The 21038-nt window shown below is 39.5% G+C and overlaps 1 protein-coding gene across 2 annotated transcripts in view; it reads left to right on the top strand.

The window, feature by feature from the left end:
• pik3cb (phosphatidylinositol-4,5-bisphosphate 3-kinase, catalytic subunit beta) overlaps positions 1 to 19168 on the top strand; it is a 196201-nt gene extending 177033 nt beyond the window's left edge. For both annotated transcript variants that reach the window (XM_043702026.2, XM_043702027.2), the window contains 4 exons: positions 3138 to 3261; positions 5897 to 6042; positions 9773 to 9905; positions 15000 to 19168. In XM_043702026.2, the coding sequence (XP_043557961.1) occupies positions 3138 to 3261; positions 5897 to 6042; positions 9773 to 9905; positions 15000 to 15137 (541 nt within the window). In that variant the 3' untranslated portion in view covers positions 15138 to 19168. The remainder of the gene's footprint in view (positions 1 to 3137; positions 3262 to 5896; positions 6043 to 9772; positions 9906 to 14999) is intronic.
• Positions 19169 to 21038: the final 1870 nt, after the last annotated feature.

Here is a 21038-nt window from a genome sequence, read left to right as displayed (position 1 = left end):
CACTTTTTGCTGTACACTCATACTTTGAACTTCAGTACACATGACAATAAAATCTAAATATATTTGCAAACATAGTGCGTAGAACTGAACTGAGGTGGCAAAAGTTCAGGGAATCCAGCACAATATTTTTCCTTTTCAATACGTTATTCCAAACGCTGTATTGTTAACTAAATAATGGCAGAATTGTTCTGTTCCTGTACTTTTTATTGGAAGCCAAAGTGCATCTGGATCAACCACAGTTGGCTGTGGGGTAAATGCATGCAAAGCCACAGAATAAAAATGCTTGACATTGGGCCCTTCACAAAAGGATAGACAATATGAGCTCTTGTCCCGTGAAAGCTGTTGCAAAAAAAACGTTTTGGATGATCTAAAGTTTTGGATGGCTTGGGTGCTTGGCCAGAGTTCTAAAGATTCCCTCTGTACATCTGAGAAAAATCATTGGAAGAATTTAGGGTAGTGTGTAACAAGTCTGTTCATGCTTCACATGGTGAACTGTAACTTACAATGTTATTTTCCACAGATTAATGTTGTCCTTTGTGAAAGTCAACTGAACATACAACTTGTTGGGGGGAGAGAAAAAGCATAATATTTGTCATTTTGTGCAGTTGAATATCTGTGATTCTTTCATGTTAAAATTGTTCTTATTTAAAGTCAAATACTTCCCCGGACTGCCTAATCCCAATTTTAAACAAATTAATAGCCTGAAGAGATTGTTCAGGCAGGAACACATGCTTTCTAAAAGTATGGATTGATTTTTTTTTTCCCCCACTTGCAGTTAAAGTGCAGTGTACTATCAACTACACCATTGCCCAGGCACATTTTCTCATGTGATCTTGCACTTTTCACCTCATTAACTACATAGCTGAACTGTTTGGTGTGTTTCTCACGTGGTGAGAAGTTGTAAGTGCTGTGGGCCAGGTATTACCTCATCGACTGCGGGTACTCAACCTTGAAAAGGTCTCGGAGGGAAGGCAAGCTACCTCTGTATTTCTAGGACAGGGATCTGGAGGGGGTGGTGGAAAAAAGGGCTGCCTTTTTTTCCAGTGGAGACCATACCAATAGACTGGACCAGCCTGTACAGAAGTTCCTGCACTGGGTCAACATAGCTCACATTCAAAGGCCAGTACTCATCTTACTCTGCCACTGGACAAGTATCTCACCAAGACTGAAGGACAACACCCTCCGTATTATCTGGATCATGTTCACTTGAGGGCTCTCACCCATCGTATCCTTCTAAATGACTAATCCTTTCTCCCTTCTGCGCTTCCTACTGACTCCTTGGAGTGACCTCAATGCCTTTCCTGCCCATGCAGAGCCACCAGCTGCTTTTGAATCCACTACCATCTCTTTCTTTTCATGGCTTTGACTCATTTGAGGAATTCCCTCCACTCCTCCTACCCTGATCACTCACCAGCACCTGAATGACTTCAAACTGCTTGCAGTTTGTTTGCATTGACTCACAATGGGCAAGCCCCTGTAGCGTAATCAGGTGAGCTCCTTGACTACTGGTGGCAATGTCCTCGGACAGTCAGTTCTCCTCATCCCATTGAGCATTCTCTTCTTTTGATATTCACATATTGCCATTTACTTTGATGTACATACAGTGTGTTTGGAGCATAAGCTACTGACGTGTACTGCAACTGTGACAATGATGTAGCATGATGCTAACAGTGATATGTCTGCCTTCTGCCTGACTGAAACATGTGCTCCCCATATAACAAGCTGCTTGCTTTTCTTTCTGTTTGAAAAAGTGAGTAACACTGCAGAGACTGACAGCCTTGTAACTGGGTGCTCAGGGCTTTGAGGGTCATATTGCTTTGTTTGCACACAGGCTGGCACCCTGTAACTCGACATAAACGTTAGCTTGCTTTCATAATGCTCACTAAGAGCTGTGAGTTAAATGTGTCCATGTTAGTGTAGGTGCACGAGTGGCTGTCCTTGCGCACAATCCAAACTCTCAGAAGTACGTAAGTTGTAGGTATCCCTGAGCTGCGGAGTGCAGGGTTGAAGGCCTGAAATGATGTCTGAGTTGGTTTGGGAGTAGGAACGAGGATATGATGGAGCTGGTGATTTACTGATGTGTTGTCTTGTGGATGAAGTGTCAAGGAGAAAGATAGTTATTGGAGAATGCAGGGGAATCGTGCAGACGAAGCAGTTGGAGGATGACCAGGTCAAACGTTGTGTGAATTGGCACCATCACATACTCACGCTGTGGCTTAGGATCTTAAAAATGAAGGGGCATAATGGCAAACCACTGTAAAGAATAACCTGTGGTTATATTGGCACAAAGCTGGTAAGGAGAGCTTCCTGGCTTGCCTAGAGTGCTGGATCCATGGTCTACAGACATAGGGTAACATCAGGCATCTAAACTGGCACCTGCTACCAGTGGGAAACTGCAGGCTACTTGGAAAACACCAGTTGGTCTCTGTAATAGGACTTAAACAACTCTTAATGAGATGTGTCAGCTACCTGCTCCATTTAGGTGGATGACCATGCAGTCCTTCCCCATCTCCCACTGCTATTCTGCTTCCAGGGAAATGATCCATAAACAGGATGGAGTAAGGAATCTGCCATGTTGGCCAGCAGTTCCTACCACTTGATTAGCACTACATCACCACCTTCTCAGTAGTGAATAGGGATGGCCATTAAATGCTGACCAGCTGGCATTGCCCACATCCCATGAATGAATGTTTAAAAATTCATCCTGTGAGCTTCTGTTAGTTCTTGCATCCATATACTACCTGTTGAGATTAATCCTTCAGTTACTACACACCTACCCCTTAAAGTTCTCTCCCAAAATCACTTTGTCTGACTTTTTAATCTGAAAACTATTGTTTTAAATGTTTAACTCTAGTCTCTTTGCTTCCTTACAATTTTCAACTTCTCTTCTGTTTGGTATCTGACAAGTTGTATGTACAGGTGTACAGCATGAAGCAGAACCCCCTTCTAAATCATTCACAATTCACTGTATCCCAGTAATTTTATATATTGCAAATGTAAAAACCCTATTTTAAGATTTCATTCTGAATTCAAGATATATAAACTGCTGTATGGTTGTTTTTATAAATGCAGATCCAAATGTTCCAGTAAACAAAACGCTTTTTTTTTAAACAAAAAAATCTTCTGCTTGATCACAGGGATGCTCTTGAACGAGCAATTGAGGAATTTACCCTGTCATGTGCTGGATACTGTGTAGCAACCTATGTGCTGGGTATTGGTGACCGACACAGCGACAACATCATGGTCCGAGAATCTGGCCAGGTATGATCCAATTAATCTAAGAGTTAGCTCCAGATAGGATTAGCAACATGTGATTTCCAACAATATTTGCTAATGTTGTAGAATTCATTCCTGTTTTCAGGTAACTTTTCACCCTCTGCAAAGCCATAGCTAAGATGTAAACATAGGGGCTGTCATTCCTGTTCGTCAACATTTTACAGCTGTCTTGTTAACTGAGAAACTAGAAGGAAGACTCTCTTTGTTTCAACCTGATTGATCTTCCCTAATATTGTTATTCTTCAGGTAGTATTCATAATTATTTGATGGTTGCTGACCCTTAGCATAAGCCATGATCTAGCTATGGGGCAGGACACAAACGCTAGTCTCCAGTTGACCGCAGCTGGAACGGAAATGAAGTCCCGTAAAGGTGCCATTATTCTGAATCACGTGCTAACCATATAGCCAATGCCCCCACCTCCTTATTAATAGATTTTTTCTGGATATAGGTTTGCTTACTGAGCTGGAAGGTTTGTTTTAAGACATGTCACCATACTAGGTAACACCTTAAGTGAGCCTCTGGATGAAGCACTGGTGATATAGCCAGCTTTCTATTTATATGCTTGGGTTTCCTTGGGTTGGTGATGTCATTTCCTGTGGTGACATCATTCCTATGGTGATGTCATTTCCTGTTCTTTTTCTTAGAGGGTGGTAAATGGGATCCAAATCAATGTGTTTGTTGATAGAGTTCTGGTTAGAATGCCATGCTTCGAGGAATTCTCATGCATGTCTCTGTTTGGCTTCTAGGATGGATGTGTTGTTGCTAGTTAATGTTCATGTATCCTGGTGGCTACTTTTCTGCCTATTTGTCCAATTTAATGTTTGTTGCAGTTCTTGCAAGGAATTTTGTAAATGACATTAGTTTTGCTTGTTGTCTGTATAGGGTCTTTCAAGTTCATTAGCGGCTGTTTAGTGTGTTGGTGGGTTTGTGGGCCACCATGATGCCAAGAGGTCTGAGTAGTCTGGCAGTCATTTCCGAGATGCCTTTGATGTAGGGGAGAGTCGCTAGAGTTTCTGGACGTGTATTCCTAGAGGCATGACACGACCCACTCTCACTAGTATCCTTACATACGGATGAGGAAGGACACCATTCTGACTGGGACAACACATCCATCCTAGGACAAGCCAAACAGAGACATGCACAAGAATTCCTAGAAACATGACATTCCAACTGTAATTCTATTAACAAACACATTGACTTGGATTCCATTTACCACCCCCGAGGAAAAAAACAGGAAATAATGTGACCATAGGAATTGATGTAATCACAGGAAATGACATTACCAACCCAAGGAAACCCAAACATAGAAAGTGGGCTTCACCACCAGTGCTTCATCCGGAGGCTCACTGAAGATGTTACCTAGTATGGTGGCTAAATGTCTGAAAACGAACCTTCCAGCTCAGTGAGCAAACCTACATCCAGAACGTCAACCTGAGCTACAAATCTTCTCAAGACCCTCTAATTGATTTATTAATTTAACCAAGTCATTAATTTAATGGAACCTAGGATGCATTAAAAAAAAAGTACTTTTCTTACACCAAACAGTGTTTGTGGAACCCAGTTGTGAGGTAAAATCTGAAGTATGCAGATCTGCAAAACCTATTGTTCAAATATTCAAAATCCCAGCATGGTCGTGTCCCATGTTTGCTGTTGTGATGTTGCAGTATTTAATATTGAAGCTTTGAACATTAATAACTATGTCACAGCATGTTGTTTCAAGTCTAATGTTGTAATGATGCCTCTCTCTGACAGAGGAGCAATTATGTTTATAAGATAATGTTACTACTTTGGAAGCAGTCCTGAGTCACCCCTGGATCCAGCAGTTCTATTATAAATGGATAAATAGGGCAGCACGGTGGCTCAGTGGTTGGCACTGCTGCCTCTGTGCCAGGCACCCAGGTTCAACTCCAACCTTGAGCGACTGTCATTGTGGAGTTTGCACATTCTCCCAGTGTCTGCGTGAGTTTCCTCCCAGTGCTCTGGTTTCCTCCCACAGTCCTAAGATGTGCAGGTTAGGTGAATTTGCCATGCTAAATTGCCCATAGTGTTCAGGGGTGTGTAGGCTAGGTGCATTAGTCAGGGGATATGTAATGTAATAGGGTCGGGGAATGTGTCTGGGTGGGATACTCTTCAGAGGGTCAGTGTGGCCTTGATGGGCCGAATGGCCAGTTCTCAAACTGTAGGGCTTCTAAATTCAGTAGCAGTGCTAATATGCTGGTTTCAACAGTGAATGAGCTCAGACTTGTTCAAGTGTTGGCCTCTGTGGTCCTCTCAACATTAGGTAAGGTTCAAAGTCAGTGAACTGCAGCCATGGGCACAACTTATTTTACCACTTTGTTCTTTTTATACCACAGTGTGTGTAGGTTGATACCACAGCAACCATTTAAGTGACAGAACTGCTTCAAATAAGAACTGTATACAAATCGGGAAATGACAGGTTGATCGAGCAAATTGTGAATACATTGAATACTGCAATATTTGCCAACTCTCTCTTCCCAATAAACAATACCTTTTTTTTTTTTGCAGTTGTTCAATTCTTATCATTTTGACGTCACGTCAGTTTCAAAGATTGCAGAGACCTTTTACAAGAGAATAATCTGACTGTTTTCTGTTTCCAAGCTCTTCCATATTGATTTTGGACACATTCTTGGCAATTTCAAGTCTAAGTTCGGGATTAAGAGAGAGCGTGTGCCTTTTATTCTTACCTACGACTTCATTCATGTCATTCAACAAGGAAAAACAGGAAACACTGAAAAGTTTAGCAGGTAATTAAACGGTCATGTCAGAGCTGTTGTATTATGGCTCCATCAGAGCATGTTCTTATAAAAGAGACTAATAACAACAGCACATTGTTCTGGTATAATTGTTAGACTTGTATTAATATCCCAAACTAGAGGGCACTTTCTTAGGCGACCACAGCGTTGCAAATTGGCTTCCCTTTTATACACATATGTACCATTTTAGTTCACTGCCTTTCCCCTATCCCTGCCCTTAATTACATTATGTACAACTGATATTTCCTTAGTGCTGCAATAGTTAGCAACATATCGAAATTTTGATTAAGCGCACATGTATTTGGCACACCTGAAGTATAGTAGAACGATAACAATGTTGCCGCTTATGCGATCCAAGCTGTTTTGATAGCATAGTCTACTATAATTTCCCAAGAAGACAAGCAAGCTAAGAAATTGGCAATTACAACTTATTTAATTACTAAAACTTGAATCCATTCTGAAGTTTAAAATGAATTTAATATGGTAGTAATATTAATCATTTGCTAACTATGTTGTATGTTTATTAGCAAGGACTACAACTTCAGTGTGCCTTTATGTCCTCTGTGAAATCAGCTTAAAGTTATTAAGGTTCTTGATTAGTAAGCATTGGGAACTTTGCCATGAATTGGAAAGATGCAGATTTGAGCCCAACTTTGCTCGCTTAGAATTCCCAATATTGCTGTTGAAAATTTGATCAAATGATTCCATCCAGCCAGACTCATTTCTGTGTCTAGTGTCCAGCGCATACAATTGGCTTCATCTTCTAATTATCATTTACCAAGTGGAAATAGGGATAAAATGAACATGGAGGGGTAGATATTTTCATGTGTAATGCTGATGATCAAAAGCTCACAGAAAATACTCATGCTTTATTTTCATTTCTGAGAGTTATTTGATTGATTTTGAGTGATCAAGTTAGACAAAGGAACCCTAATGGTGGTGGTTACTTTAAGAGCCCCTCAAGCTAATTTGGTTTTGTAGGTTCACTCAATCATTGAAACATTCTGCCTCATAAAAGAATAACATTTGGTATGATCCCAGCTGTTGTTGTTACTGGACAAGACAGATCCCAGTTTGAAATCTGACTTGATTGTTAAGAACAAAAGAAAACTAAGCGATCCATCATTGAAACACAAGCATTCAATACTGTAAATTTTGTTTTAGCAATAAAGTAGACATTTGCACAAAAAGAAATTTAAGATGAAATAGAATAAATCAAGCTATATACAGACAACTCAAGTTTAAAGACCTTTATAAGACACTGATAAACTAGGTTCCTATTAAAACAAACAATATCCCTTTATGATACTCAAACACTCTACCAAACTCCCTTCCCTACTGCACATACGGTTTGACTTGGTTGTGTCTAATTCCTATTTCTTGGGAACCTGATAACCTTTTCCTTGAATCTTCATACAATCAAGCTTAAACTTTCTCACCATCAAATAACCCTGTTAGGATTTTAAACAAATACTTCTGGTCTAGAATTTAAAATTAAATTCCCTACACTGAGAATTCATTTCTTAACTATTTTGACATTATCTCTCTTCTTTAAGGGCAAATTATACATCCAGCTTCAGTCAACATTCTAAAAATCCTAGATAAAGCAGCAAAATTAGGCCATTCACCCCATCAAGTCAGCTTTGCCATTCAATCATGGCTGATATGTTTCTCAAATCCATTGACTTGCCTTCTCCTGTAACTATTCATCCTCTTCTTAATTAAGAACCTATTTGTTTCTGTTTTAAGGGTTCTCAATGTGAACTGCACAACATTCTGTGGCAGTGGGTTCCACAGATTCACCACACTTTCACTGAAGAAATTTCTTCTCCTAGGTCTTCCTATGAGAAGATAGTCTTCCCTTCCCTCTTGAGGCTGTGTCCTCTGATCCTAGTCTCCCCTAGCAGTGAAAACATCCTCTCCACATCCTCCCTATCCAGGCCTCTCAGAATTCTATAAGTTTCGATGAGATCCCCCTCATCTTTCTAAACTCCGTTGAGTACAGACCCGGAGTCCTCAATCACTGCTGATATAACCAGTCCTTCATCCCCTGCATCATTCTTGTAAACCTCTACCTTTGGACCCCCTCCAAAGCCAGCACATCCTTTTGTAGATGTGGGGTCCAAACGTGCTCTCAATGTTCCAAATGGGGTGTGATGAGAACCTTCTACAACCTCAGTAGTACATCCTTGCGCTTTATATTCTAACCCTCTCAAAATGAATGCTAACATTGCATTTGCCTTCCTAACTGCCCACTGAACATTAATATGTTACCCTTAAGAGAATCTTGAACTAGGACTCTTAAGTTCCTCTGTGTTTCAGATTTCCAAAGCCTTTCCTCATTACAAAGTAGTCCAAACTTCTATTCTTCCTACCAAAGTGTATAACTTCTCACATTTTCACATTGTATTCCATCTGCCAATTCTTTGCCCACTCTCCTAGCCTGTTCATATCCTTCTGTAGCCTCCGTTTCCTCAACAGTAACTATCTCCCTACCTATCTTTGCAAACTTAGCAACAATGGCCTCAACCCCATCATCTATATACATAACAGGAATAGTTGTACAAAGTTAAAAATCACACAACATCAAGTTATAGTCCAACAGGTTTATTTGGAAGAACTAGCTTTCAGAGAACTAGCTCCTTCATCAGATGGTTGTGCAATACCAGTACTTCTGAATCAGGAACAGTTGTGGTCCCAACACCTGACATCTGCAGACTTCCATGAGTCACCAGCTGCCATCCTGAGAAAGACCCCTTTATCACTACTCTCTGCCTTCTGCCAGTCAGCCAATCCTCTACCCATGGTGTTACTTTGCCCCTAAGACCATGGGCTCTTATCATATTGAGCAGCAGAAAGGCCTTCTGAAAATCCAAATAGATCACATCCACTGGCTTTCCTTTGTCTAACTTGCTCACTGACACCTCAAAGAATTCTAGCAGATTTATCAGGAATGACCTCCCTTTAACCAAGTTGTGCTGACTCAGCTCTCTTTCACCGCGCACTTCCAAGTACTCCACAATCTATCCTCAATGGACTGTAAAATCTTACCAAAACCCTAACCTGCCTACATTTTCCCATCTTCTGTCCCTCTTCCTTTTTAAGCGGGTGTGACATTTGAAACCTTTCTTGAAGTCTTTCTTGAAATGCCCCAAAACCAAAAGAAGTTTGAACTCTTCTGTCTGAAAGTTAATGTACAACTATTACTCTGTTACTCATAAAAGCACATCCACTGAAACCAAAACACTTTTGATCCCTTTCACTCTTTACACTTATGAATAACTCAACAAGGCTACTGAAATACCTCCAAGTTAATCATTACATTCTTGCATAGACACAGATCAAACACAAATGCCAGAAGTACAAAATCCAGACTCTCAAATAAATGTTGTATGTGAACCATCAATTTTTTTTTCATAAATTTTGTGCGTGATTTGCACTTTGTAGCCACTGATTCTTTTAAGTACCAATATTTATCTTCAGCATTTTGGAATGAAATGCAGAATTCATCTTAAATTGAAGTCTTTCTCCTTTTAACACTACCATTACCAACCAAGCACCTCATTAGTGATTTAGGAACGTTAATTCCCCTTTCTACTTGGCAGACTGGTGAATTAACCACCCAGAGTTTGCTGTAACAAAATGTATATCATACCTGAATTTTTATCTCCTTTTCACATCCAGAAGTTGTGCATTTTGTACTGTTATCTATTTTTGGAAGGTTCCGTCAATATTGTGAAGAAGCTTACCTGATTCTGCGCAAGAATGGAAACCTGTTTATTACTCTGTTTGCACTAATGTTGACAGCAGGCCTACCTGAGCTAAGCTCCATCAAAGACATCCAATACCTTAAGGTAAAACTTTTTTATACCTGTCTGTATTCCATTGGAATTATTTCAGAAATGCATTTTAAAGTGATGCTAAAGCAAAATACTGAGGCCTAGCAATTTGAGATAGAAGCATGAATGCTGGATAGACTGAACACGTCTGACAGCATTTGTGGAGAATGAAACAAAGAAACCTTTCATAAAGTGAGGCCTTTTGAACCAGTTTGTTAAACATTGGGAACCTGTCAGTGAGCTTTAAAACACAGACTTGTACGCCTTTGTTCACAGTGAATTTTGATTATTGCTTATTCCGTGGAATAACACAGGAAACAAAAACTAAACACAAGCAATGAGGAAAAGAAATTGGATCACATCTTTGCAACTATCCAAACTCATTTCTCTGCGCTTCCAAGTATTGGATTAAGACGACATCTTTCTCTTTGCTTTGACCAACAGTAGTAAAATGATCCAGCACATTTTTTTTTCCAATCCTTCCCACCTTCTGATCAACACTATCTGATCAATTGAAAAATTTAATTACCAATTCTGAAGTACATGCCAATGACACTCTAAACTGCCTACTTGCATTTAGAGTCCTAAGAGATATACAGCACGGACACAGGCAACTCATCCATTTCGATCAGATATCCTAAATTAATCTAATCCCATTTACCAATATTTGGCCCATATTCCTCTGAACCCTTCCTATTCATATACCCATCTAGATGCCTTTTAAATGTTGTAACTGTACCAGCCTCCACCACTTTTTTTCTGGCAGCTCATTCCATACACACACTACCCTCTGCATGAAAAAGCTGTGCCTTAGGTCCCTTTTAAATCTTTCCCCTCTCACCTTAAACCTATGCCCACTAGCTCTGGATTCCCCTCCCATGGGGAAAAGACCTTGACTATTCGCCCTACCCATGCCCCTACTGATTTTATAAACCTCTATAATGTCACCCCTCATCCTCTGATGCTCCCAGGAAAATAGCCCCAGTCTAGTCACCCTTTCCCTATAGTGCAACATCCTTTTAAATCTTTTCTGAACCCTAACAAGGTTCACAACATCTTTCCTACAGTAGGGAGACTAGAATTGAATGCATTATTCCAAAAGTTGCCTAACCTAAGATCAGGATTTATCGACATCTGAAAGATTGTGGTGTGTTTGTGATTATTTTCATCTTTCCAATGTGAGGACATCCAAATGTCTTTTGGGATGGTCAGCTGAGACTGAATGTATTATGTGAGACAGCATGGAAACAGTTCCTTCGGTCCAAGTCATCCATGCAGACCAGAATTCGACCAAAGAATCTGGTTTCAGTGCTGTACATCTGACCATGACTATGTGAAAGCCTGCAAATACCACCTGTCCCCTGGTGCCGCTGGTCTCATCTCAAAAGGTTATTCTTGCTGGTTCTGTGATATGAAGATATTTAATAATGGGTGATTCAAAAAAACAGTTTATTTTGCTTTAATTGAAGTATGCAAACATTCGAGTTACTTAATGTCATCAAAGTTGGCTATATACACCTAAATATGTTGAGTACTTTTGTATTAAATACTTGTTCGCAGTCAAATTTTCTTTCAACTTCTTCACACGTTTTGTTTCTGAAGAAAATTTCATAACAAACAAGAGAAGGGAATTAATGCTCAAATGGCTGCTTTGAGGTATTATCATTCCATAATTTTTTTTTCAATTACCCCGGGTCTGTTCATAATGTGGACACTAAGTATTTGTGATATTCTATCATTTTAAACAGTTCACACAAATAAACTGACCCATCTGTGGACACCCAATGAGTTAAATTTTTCTGACTCTGTGGAAATGGTTTTTGAGGCAGTTACGGCGGGGTTGGGAGGGGTGAGGGGGTAAGGCAATAAGTAAGAGAGGAATCAGTCAGGATGGCTATCCAATGCATTCCTGCCTCTGGGAAAATGTCGGTGGGCAGGGGGAGAACTGGTTTAGCTGCATGCTCCATGAAAGGCAGTCATTTAAGAAAATTAGCATCTACTGACAGGGTGTTTTGTCACAGTGCTGGTAGTTTTCCACCATTGAAATCCGCCGTCCCTGCCAACTGCAGAGCCTGACAGTTCGTTGCCGTCTTAGCAGGAGGCCATGGGAACCAGAGTCTGCATGTCACAGTAGGATGGAAGACCACAGCTAGAAGTAATCCTGTCAAATAATTTCCCCTCCAGCCCAATGGTCTGGCTGAATACAGGCCTGTTGTGGATGTTGAGTTGTCCAGAGTCACTGGAGAACTCTGATGTCAAGGCTTCCTCTCCAACTGGGCCTGCCTACCATTCAGATCTGTCGACCTCTTACTGGGCCTGCAGCTTGATGAACCAGAAGGATAGCAAGCAAGGAAGTTTGCACTGGCCATGATGGCCATGTTTAGTTCAAATGCAGGGACCCCTGATAAAAAAACATAAGTGGCTTCAGTATCCAGAAGCATGGAATACAAGGTAGGGGATTGGTTAGCAGATATGGAGTGGCAGATATTTAGAGAGAGATTTCAAAATACTCAAGTATGTTCATATTTTAAATAAAACCACCATCCACAGGAAATTGTAAAGTTGGAAAAGCATCAAACTTATAAAAAAAAATACATCATTGTAGGAAGATGAGTGGTAGGTCGGTTGATTGGTCAGAATATAAAGAACAGCAGAGAATAACTGCACGATAAATTGAGTTGGAAAAAATTAGAGAGGAAGCTAGCTAGAAATATAAAAATGCTTAGCTTGAGTATTTAAAAAGGAAGACAGTAAGTATAAAATGAGTGTTGGTCCTCTGGTGAGTGAGAATGTGAAGGAAATAGCAGATGAAACAAATATTTTGCTTTGTCTTTACTATAGAAGATGCAAAAAAAAAACATTTTAATAGCCTCAGGGGGTTCTGTGAAATCACAATCAGGAGAGAGCAGTACAAAGCAAACCGATGGAGCTGTGGGCTGATGAGTCTGTCACCAAGTGAACTTAATCTAAGGTCTTAAAAGAGATTTCTGTTGAGGTAGTCGATGCCTTGATAATTTTCCAAAATTCTCTCATTTCAGAAAATATTCCAACAGTCTGGAAAATAGCAAATATGGCCACTGTAGTCAAGAAGGACTGGAGGCAGGAATCTAGTCTGGTTAGCTTGACATCTGTCACTGGGAAAGCATTAGAATCAATAGTTAGAGACCATAGACTTGTACTTAAAAAAAACGCACGCATTCAAGGTAATTGAGAAGAAACAGCATGGTTTTGTTAAAGGGAAATGTGTACAGCCACTTTATTGGAGTTCTTTGAAGGTGTAACAAGGTTTATGCGTAAAGGGAAGTCTACATGCACTGTACTTGGATTCCAATGAGGCATTTGCTAAGGCTCCACGTTTTAAAAAAAAAATCATTCTGGATTAGATAAAAGCTTGGGCTGGCTGACAGAAAACCAAACTTAAATGGGTTTTTGTCTGATTGGTAAGATGTGACAAGCAGAGCCTTTTGGGATTTGTTGGGGTTTCATCTTTATAGAATTTCCATCAATGTCTTCGATGAGGGGTGCAAAGGCATGCCAGCTAAATTCACAGATGGTACCAACATAGGTAGGAAAGGATGTTGTGGAGATGACATAAGGAGGTTGCAGAGGGATATAGATGTGTTGAGTGAGCAGGCAAAAGGCTGGCCTGGTAGATGGACTATAATGTAGGAAAATGTGAAGTTGTTCGCTTTGGTAGAAAGAATGCAAAAGCAGGATTTATTTAAATGGAGAATGATTGCAGAATTCAAAGGTGCAGAGGAATTTGGATGTTCTGTTATGAGTCACAAGAAGATAGTATGCTAGGACAGCATGCAATCAGGAAGATTAATGAGATGCTATCCTTAATTACAATACGATTTGGGCAAATATGTTGTTTTTGATACACTGGGTATTGAAGACCTCTCAAATACTATGCACAGTTTTGCTCTACTTTGGGAATGGTTCAGAGGAGTTTACTAAATTGATTCTTGGAATGAGGGGAATGTCTAATGAAGATAGATTGGACAGGGCAGACTTGTTTCCATTGGAATTTAGAAGAGCAGTGGGTGAGTTATAATGCAAGAGATTTTTATTAGATTTTTTTATTAGATTACTTACAGTGTGGAAACAGGCCCTTCGGCCCAACAAGTCCACACCGACCCTCCGAAGAGCAACCCACCCAGACCCATTCCCCTACATTAACCCCTTCACCTAACACTACAGGCAATTTAGCATGGCCAGTTCACCTAACCTGCACATTTTTGGACTGTGGGAAGAAACCGGAGCACCCAGAGAAAACCCACACAGACGTGGGGAGAATGCGCAAACTCCTCACATCCTGAATTGTGGATGTGAAAAGAACGTTTCTTCTTGTGTATGAATCCAGAACGTTTTTCCAAAAAACAAGGTATCACTGTTTCGGACAGACAGAAGATTTTTTTTTCCCTCCTGAGGGTTATGTGACTTTGGAAGTCTCTGCCTCAGATGGTGGCGGAGACCAGGTCATTACATATTTTAAAGACAAAGGGGGTTAGATTCTTGATAGACAGAAATCAACAGTTATCGGGGTAGATGGGAATGTGGAATTTGAAACAGAAAAATATCAAGTATGACCTTATTGAATGATGGGGCAATCTAAAGGGGCAGAATGGTCTTCTCCAATTTTCTATGTTTGTTTGTACCCCAGCAGTGACAAATGACCTGGATGCTCAATCCTATTAGTACTCCTGTAGCTAAACCACTAACACTCAATCCAAGTTGCTGCATCCTCCAACACCTAACACTGAATATGCAAAGCTGAAGAAATAGAATGACCTTATCTGTAATTATAGTCAAATAGTGCACTGACACACTATACTGATGGTGGCTTGACTCTCCAGAACTCTAACGCAGCTTCAGTCTCAATCACAAATAAAAGAGAAACAAAATGGGGAGAAAAGCACCTAGCCCAGTATGACTGAAGGATACTTAAGAGAAAGTGATATCATCAATTTCTCTGCCTCAAAATAGACAGTTTCAGGAAGCCAAAGTTGGGTGCCAATTGGACTTTTAATTTTGTGATTTCCAATGTAATACGTCTTTGTTAGATTGCAACCCTGTTTTTCTAAATTTCCTCCTTTTTGGCTCCAGGACTCTCTGGCTTTGGGTAAAAGTGATGACGAAGCATTGAAGCAGTTTCGACAGAAGTTTGATGAGGCCCTTCGTGAAAGCTGGACAACAAAAGTGAACTGGATGGCTCACATTGTGGCCAAAGACAAATGGTCCTAGTGCATTTTCAGCAGTGCACTGAAATGAATACAGGGTGTTTAACTGAAAAGACAGCTTGCTTCTGGACTATATTGCAGGAGAATGTTGCAGTTGTTGCACTCCATGCCTTCCAACTTCCAGTGCGTTATGAAATATGTATATATTTGCTGGATCTTGCTGACTTTGCATGCTGCAAGCGACTGGTTGCTTCACCTTGAGATTTTTAATGGCATGGTACTCATAGAATAAATCAACACTTTTTTCAGAAGTTGAGGTTGACTGATACCAAATATTGAACACGATCAATATAATACTGTGTGATTGATATTGGGTGTTTATATTCATATGTTTGTTAGATTCATTTTAAGTGGAAGATTTGTATTTTAAATCAGTTGGTCTGGATCGAAAGATCATAGTAGGATCCAGTGAACAGGAATTGGTGATACATTTTGTTTTGAAATAAGCATTTGTGTAATTCTGGATTTTGGCTAACACCAGTGTATCCCATGGTAAAACACCCATCTCCGTATCAGCCTCCTTGCCTTCTGTTTGGTCAGTGCCATATTGTTGCAGATGTTGTTTTATATCCAAGGAGAATGATTGATTCTGTTTTCACTGAAAATCTTGAACAATAGGTCAACATGATATAGTTGGTGTAGAAGGAAAATAAACTGGTATTTTATATCTGGGCACACCTACCCATGACACTACTTCTCCTGATTCCTTGTTATTGTATGGATGACTTATGAATAACTGGTAAATAAGCCTAGAATTGCCATTTTGCTCTCCAATCATTGTTGAGATCTTAGCTCTGAATAAGGAAAATGCTTAGCAGTGGTGGATTTCTGAATTTCCATTTTAACACGTCAAGTCAACTTTAGTTTTTGAGTGATTTCAGTCAAGCTTTTTGGTGTGTTTCAGATGATGTTGTAGAGATGGTTAAAAAGATAGCTTCAATTTTGCACCATTGGAATTAATTCAAAGGGCTTTAGCTACATTTTGCAGCCTGTTACCCAGGAATGATAAAGGTTCCCTGTCACTTTAATGATTAGGATAAATTGAAATCAGCTTTTACATTCCATTCTGGAGTGCAGCTTTTTAAAATTCTTTCTTGGGATGTATTCATTGCTGGCTGGGCCAGCAGTTATTGCCCATACTGATTTGTGCTGGAGAACGTCTGGTCCATTTGTTGTAAGTAGACAAACAATGGCACTAGCGAGGGAGTTCCAGGATTTTAACTTAGCAACACCAATGAAATGGTGATAGATTTTCAAGTCAGGATAGTGAGTGGCTTGGTCTGGTGGCGGGGGGGTTGGGGGAGGAATCTTACACGTAGTGGCGCTCTCATGCATCGTGTCCTTCCAAAGAATACATTTCACATGTTTGGAAGGAACTGTCAAAAGGCAGCTTGATGAGTTAACATAAGTGTGTTACATGAATTGTACGCACTTATGTTGGTGGTAAAGAGTGAAAATTATGGATGGGGTGCCAATCACGCAAGCTGCCCTATCTTGTGTAAACTTGTATTAACAGTATCAGTTCAACAAAAGGCAACAGAGAGGATACTTGTAGGGAAACGAATTACTCTGATTACATGTGTAATCATAATGTAAACATGGACCTTGGATGTAGTTGATATTGTCCAGGTGGTCAGATATGTCATGAGTACAGATGTGCTTATCTGATATTTTGCAATGGGATTCACTTTTATCAGTGTTATCAAGTTTGCTAACTAATGTTTTGAAGAATGAACTACTTCTACCCAAATTGGACCTGCACCACAGTTTAAATGAATAGAGAATGTATTGGTATTTACAAAATGTAAATTGTTTAACAAACAATATGGAACAATTTTTTCACTTGATCTTTGAATTGTAAACGCCAGATTGTCCTGCAGTGATTCTGATGTGAAATTGTACTGGAAAACTACTGTTTCTACTGTGGTGGAGGCCTTCTGTCATTCCATTTAGGTACACCCAAAGCACACTGCACCCGAAGTGCCCACTGAAGCTAACCACAAAGAAGATCACTTGGTTCAATCTGAATGTGTTAGTTTTTTCTGACCCTCAGCAGCTGTTGTTTATTCAGGGTGTTGCCACTTTTCTTTTGACTCAGCTATTTTAATGCTGCTTTAATTTGCCTTTCTCTACCGTGCTGCTCAATGGAGGGAGAAGATATATAACAAAGTAATAGTGAGCACTGCAGTTTTGATGCTTAATGGAATGATACTGCATTTTCTCTTCCCTGGTGCTGTTGCAGGCAAACACTTGTAATTTGTGCAATACAAAGATTTTTGTGACAACATAGCCACCGCTGCAGGCATTAAAACATTAGTGGGGGAACCATCCTCAATTCTTCTGCCTTTTCAGGTGAAGGGCTCTCATGGTTTTAACAATATCAGTATTACAAGTTCATGCAACATTTGCTTTCAATTTTTAAGCTGAAAATTTATTAAAGGGTAATTTGGAATAAGATAGCTTCCTTAGAAGCATTGGGTATGTGCTTTATCAGGATTTAACTGTGTGGAATATTATATGGTAAATAAATGTTCTCAAGCACAGTGTATCAATTTTGGATTATTATTGGAGTTCTTTGCTACAGAAATCTCCAGTTAAGAAATCCACTATTTATCATTGTGCTTAATATGAAAAAAAACTGGTATGATGGACAAGTTTATTTTTAACCTAACAGTGAACTGAAGTGATTTTGATTTGCACAGTTTAACCTAAATGCATAGATATTAATATTTTAGTGCACTTTAGCAGATAGTTAATGTCTCTGGCCTCGACTGAGAGGATGGTGACAGCACTGGTCTCAGCAGAGATACCTCTTTTATATGCTTGAGATTGACATGAACATATGCTAACTACAGTCCTGAAATTATTACAGCTTACCTTTAACTGTTCAGGTTCGATGTTTGTCAGATATTCTGAGTAATACTGGAATTTCTTGAAGCTCTCAACTGATTATTTATTTGGGAAAATTATTTCATCAGTAAGGAAACCAAATTATAAGGATGGTTTACTTTTTTTGTATGTATATTATGAAATATATGCCTGTTTCCAATCCATCCAAAATACTATATATAGGCAAACATTATACTGGCCTGGGAAAAGCCGCAAAAATTTTCAAATCTAAAGGAATACAGCTGATTTTAAAAAAGCATTCTGAAAAGTCAGTAGGGTATATTGCTAACTTTGGCTAGTGGTTGTGAAGAAAGAGAGGTAATGGAGAAGGACTGTGTTCAAATGTTCCATTAATTGAGATTTACCTTTGTATGCTAGATCTATGCTATGTAAATTATTTATTTCGTTTAAATGCATTTTCAATGTGGATTTTATCTTCCCATATGTTTATCAACCCTCATCCATTCTCCCTGTTAGAAATGTGGAACATTAAGTTACGGACTACTCCATGGTTGCTGTCAATGCTGCTTAATATGAGCATAAGACTTAGAAATGGCACAGCAGATTGTTCGTCTGTGTCAGGCTTTTCCCACGCTTGTGGGGTGCTGTGGTCCACCTTGTAATTAGTAGAGAATTATCAAAGCTTGTCATCAGCACAAGCTATGGTTGAATGCCAGTTGAGGTTGGTTTTGGGATTTGAGCCAGTAACCTCACTATCTGTATTCTAATGCTCCATTATCAATGCTACTGTTCTGCCTTTTGTACATTGTTTATAATAATCAAAAATGCTTGTTGCTACTACTGAGTTGTGTAGATTTGTACAGAATTATTATAGGGTTTAAAAACAAATTTTCTCCATAAGGGCTTGGGCAACACGCCAATAATAATCCACCAAATATTATGCAGACTGTGGATTTATTTAATTGTGTCCTTGTAATAAATAAGTAAGCTGTATGATAAATAAGTGGCATGCAGGAAACTGTGCCTTCAAAGATTTGCCATAGATTTTGAATGTACTTGTTAAATGTTTCAGAATTTTATCCTGTTTATATTAAATCATGTCATTCCAGAAGAAAATTTGCATGGACTTTCATTAAATGGCTGTTAAATGTATATTTTGTTTTTAAATAAATTTTTTTTAAGAAACTTTGTCACAACATTTTTTTTCTGTGTTAGAAAGAGTTTGCATCTAGTTAATTTTTGGTGTGCTATATCTCAATTTCAAGGTGATGTCACAGAGGAGAAAGAAAAAAAACATTATAAACTCTTTATCATTTTGAAGGGATGTTGATTCAAAACAGAGTCAGGGCTGATGCCTGCATTTATTAATAGCAAGGGTAATGGTTTCTATTGAAAATCCTAGGTGTACACTCATAGGTAGAAACTTGGAATGTAAGTAGTGGGGAAGATAATCAGGCAGACAATCATTGTCCACCACCAGATGGTGGGTTCTGCTGAGAAGGTGACAAGTGTAGGGTGGAGTTTGCCTTCCAGCCCTGAAAGTAGGTTAGAGACAGACACAGTAGCTGCTGAGTCCTTGTAAATATTGAGAGTCGCTTAGGCCTCTAGCCCTCATCATCCCACCTACTCTTTGACAACCATACCAAACCATCCCAAATGTCACCCCTTCCCCTGCCACTTACCTGTCCCATAACCTCAAATGAGAGTCTATGTCTGCACCACTTTTCATGTCCCACCACTCTCACTGATAGTGGAGGTGGTGATGTAATGTTCTCTCAAAACCCAGACAAATAATCTGGGGTCATGGGTTCAAATCTCACTGACTGCTACTGAAATGTAGATTTAAAATTAAGGCCAGTAATGGTTAACTTGAAACTACCATGAATTGTCATTTAAAAATTCCCCAGACAGAAAGGAATCTGCCATGCTTACCTGGTCTGACTACATGCAACTTCAGGTCTGCAGCAACTGCCCTCTGAAATGGCTGAGCAAGCCACTCCGTTCAATGACAGTTAAGGATGGACAACAAATGCTGACCTCTCCAGTGCCATTCACATCTCATAAAGTAAAAAAAAAGATCCCTCCAAGCCATCCAGACCCCCAGCCTTCTTGCAAGTCAACTTACTGAGAACCAAACCACCACCACCTTCCAGACCAATCAATCCAGTATCTACCATGGGTGGACCTCAGCAGCCCATGCTGAAATAATATAAAAGTCTAAATATCTATTAGAACCTTTATTCTAATTAAGAACACAACAATTTAAGGAGGCCCATTGTTTAAAAAATGTCAGACTTGTACTTTTAAGCCCACATCAGATGGCTAATCTTTAATAATCTGCTTGAGCTGTCAAACTGTAAACTCCCAATAGAAGTATGAGTTTATGGAAAACAGACAATCATAAATAAAAGTGACAATCATAATGCATGTTAAATTCAACACAGGTTTGGTCATTGCTAGAGTAGATTTGTTTAAATTCTCACTGACCTGAGCAGTTTTGTTTTAAATTTTTAAAGTACTGGGAATTTAAATACTCTTACAGCTTGTCAGTTCAACACAGAGGCTAAAGCCCTTTCTTCATTATAACTGAGGTCTGTATGAACTCAGCGTTTTCAAAGGCCCTTCTCAGTGAGTCATGCCCTAGACGCTTTCCTCCACCAGTGAAATGAGGTGTCAGAAATTGGAACAATGCTTACAAATCCAGGTCTTGCTTACCAGTTGTATCAAGGAGCAATGATGCCAGGAGGGAAAAAAAAAGCAATGGTTGTACAGGATGCAATGGTCATCCACAAACAGAGAAGGATAATAAACCACACAATATTTGTCACTGTTCATGACTCCTCAGATACTGAAGTAGCCCCACATCAAATGCAGCAGTCCTGGAAAATATCTAGGATTTTGGGCTGACAAATGGCAAGTAATGTTTGTGCCATGTGTGGCAATGATAAAATCCAATAAGTGGGCATCAAACTTTTGACATTCAAGTTTTCAACATGCTGTGTCTGACCATTGACTAGAAATTTAATTGGACAAGCCACATAAATATAGTGGCCAC

The sequence above is a fragment of the Chiloscyllium plagiosum genome, unplaced genomic scaffold (assembly GCF_037043375.1).
Source record: "Chiloscyllium plagiosum isolate Xiang-an unplaced genomic scaffold, Cpla_swu_hap1 HiC_scaffold_13, whole genome shotgun sequence".
Lineage (NCBI taxonomy): Eukaryota > Metazoa > Chordata > Chondrichthyes > Orectolobiformes > Hemiscylliidae > Chiloscyllium > Chiloscyllium plagiosum.
This window is presented reverse-complemented; position numbering and strand designations above follow the sequence as displayed.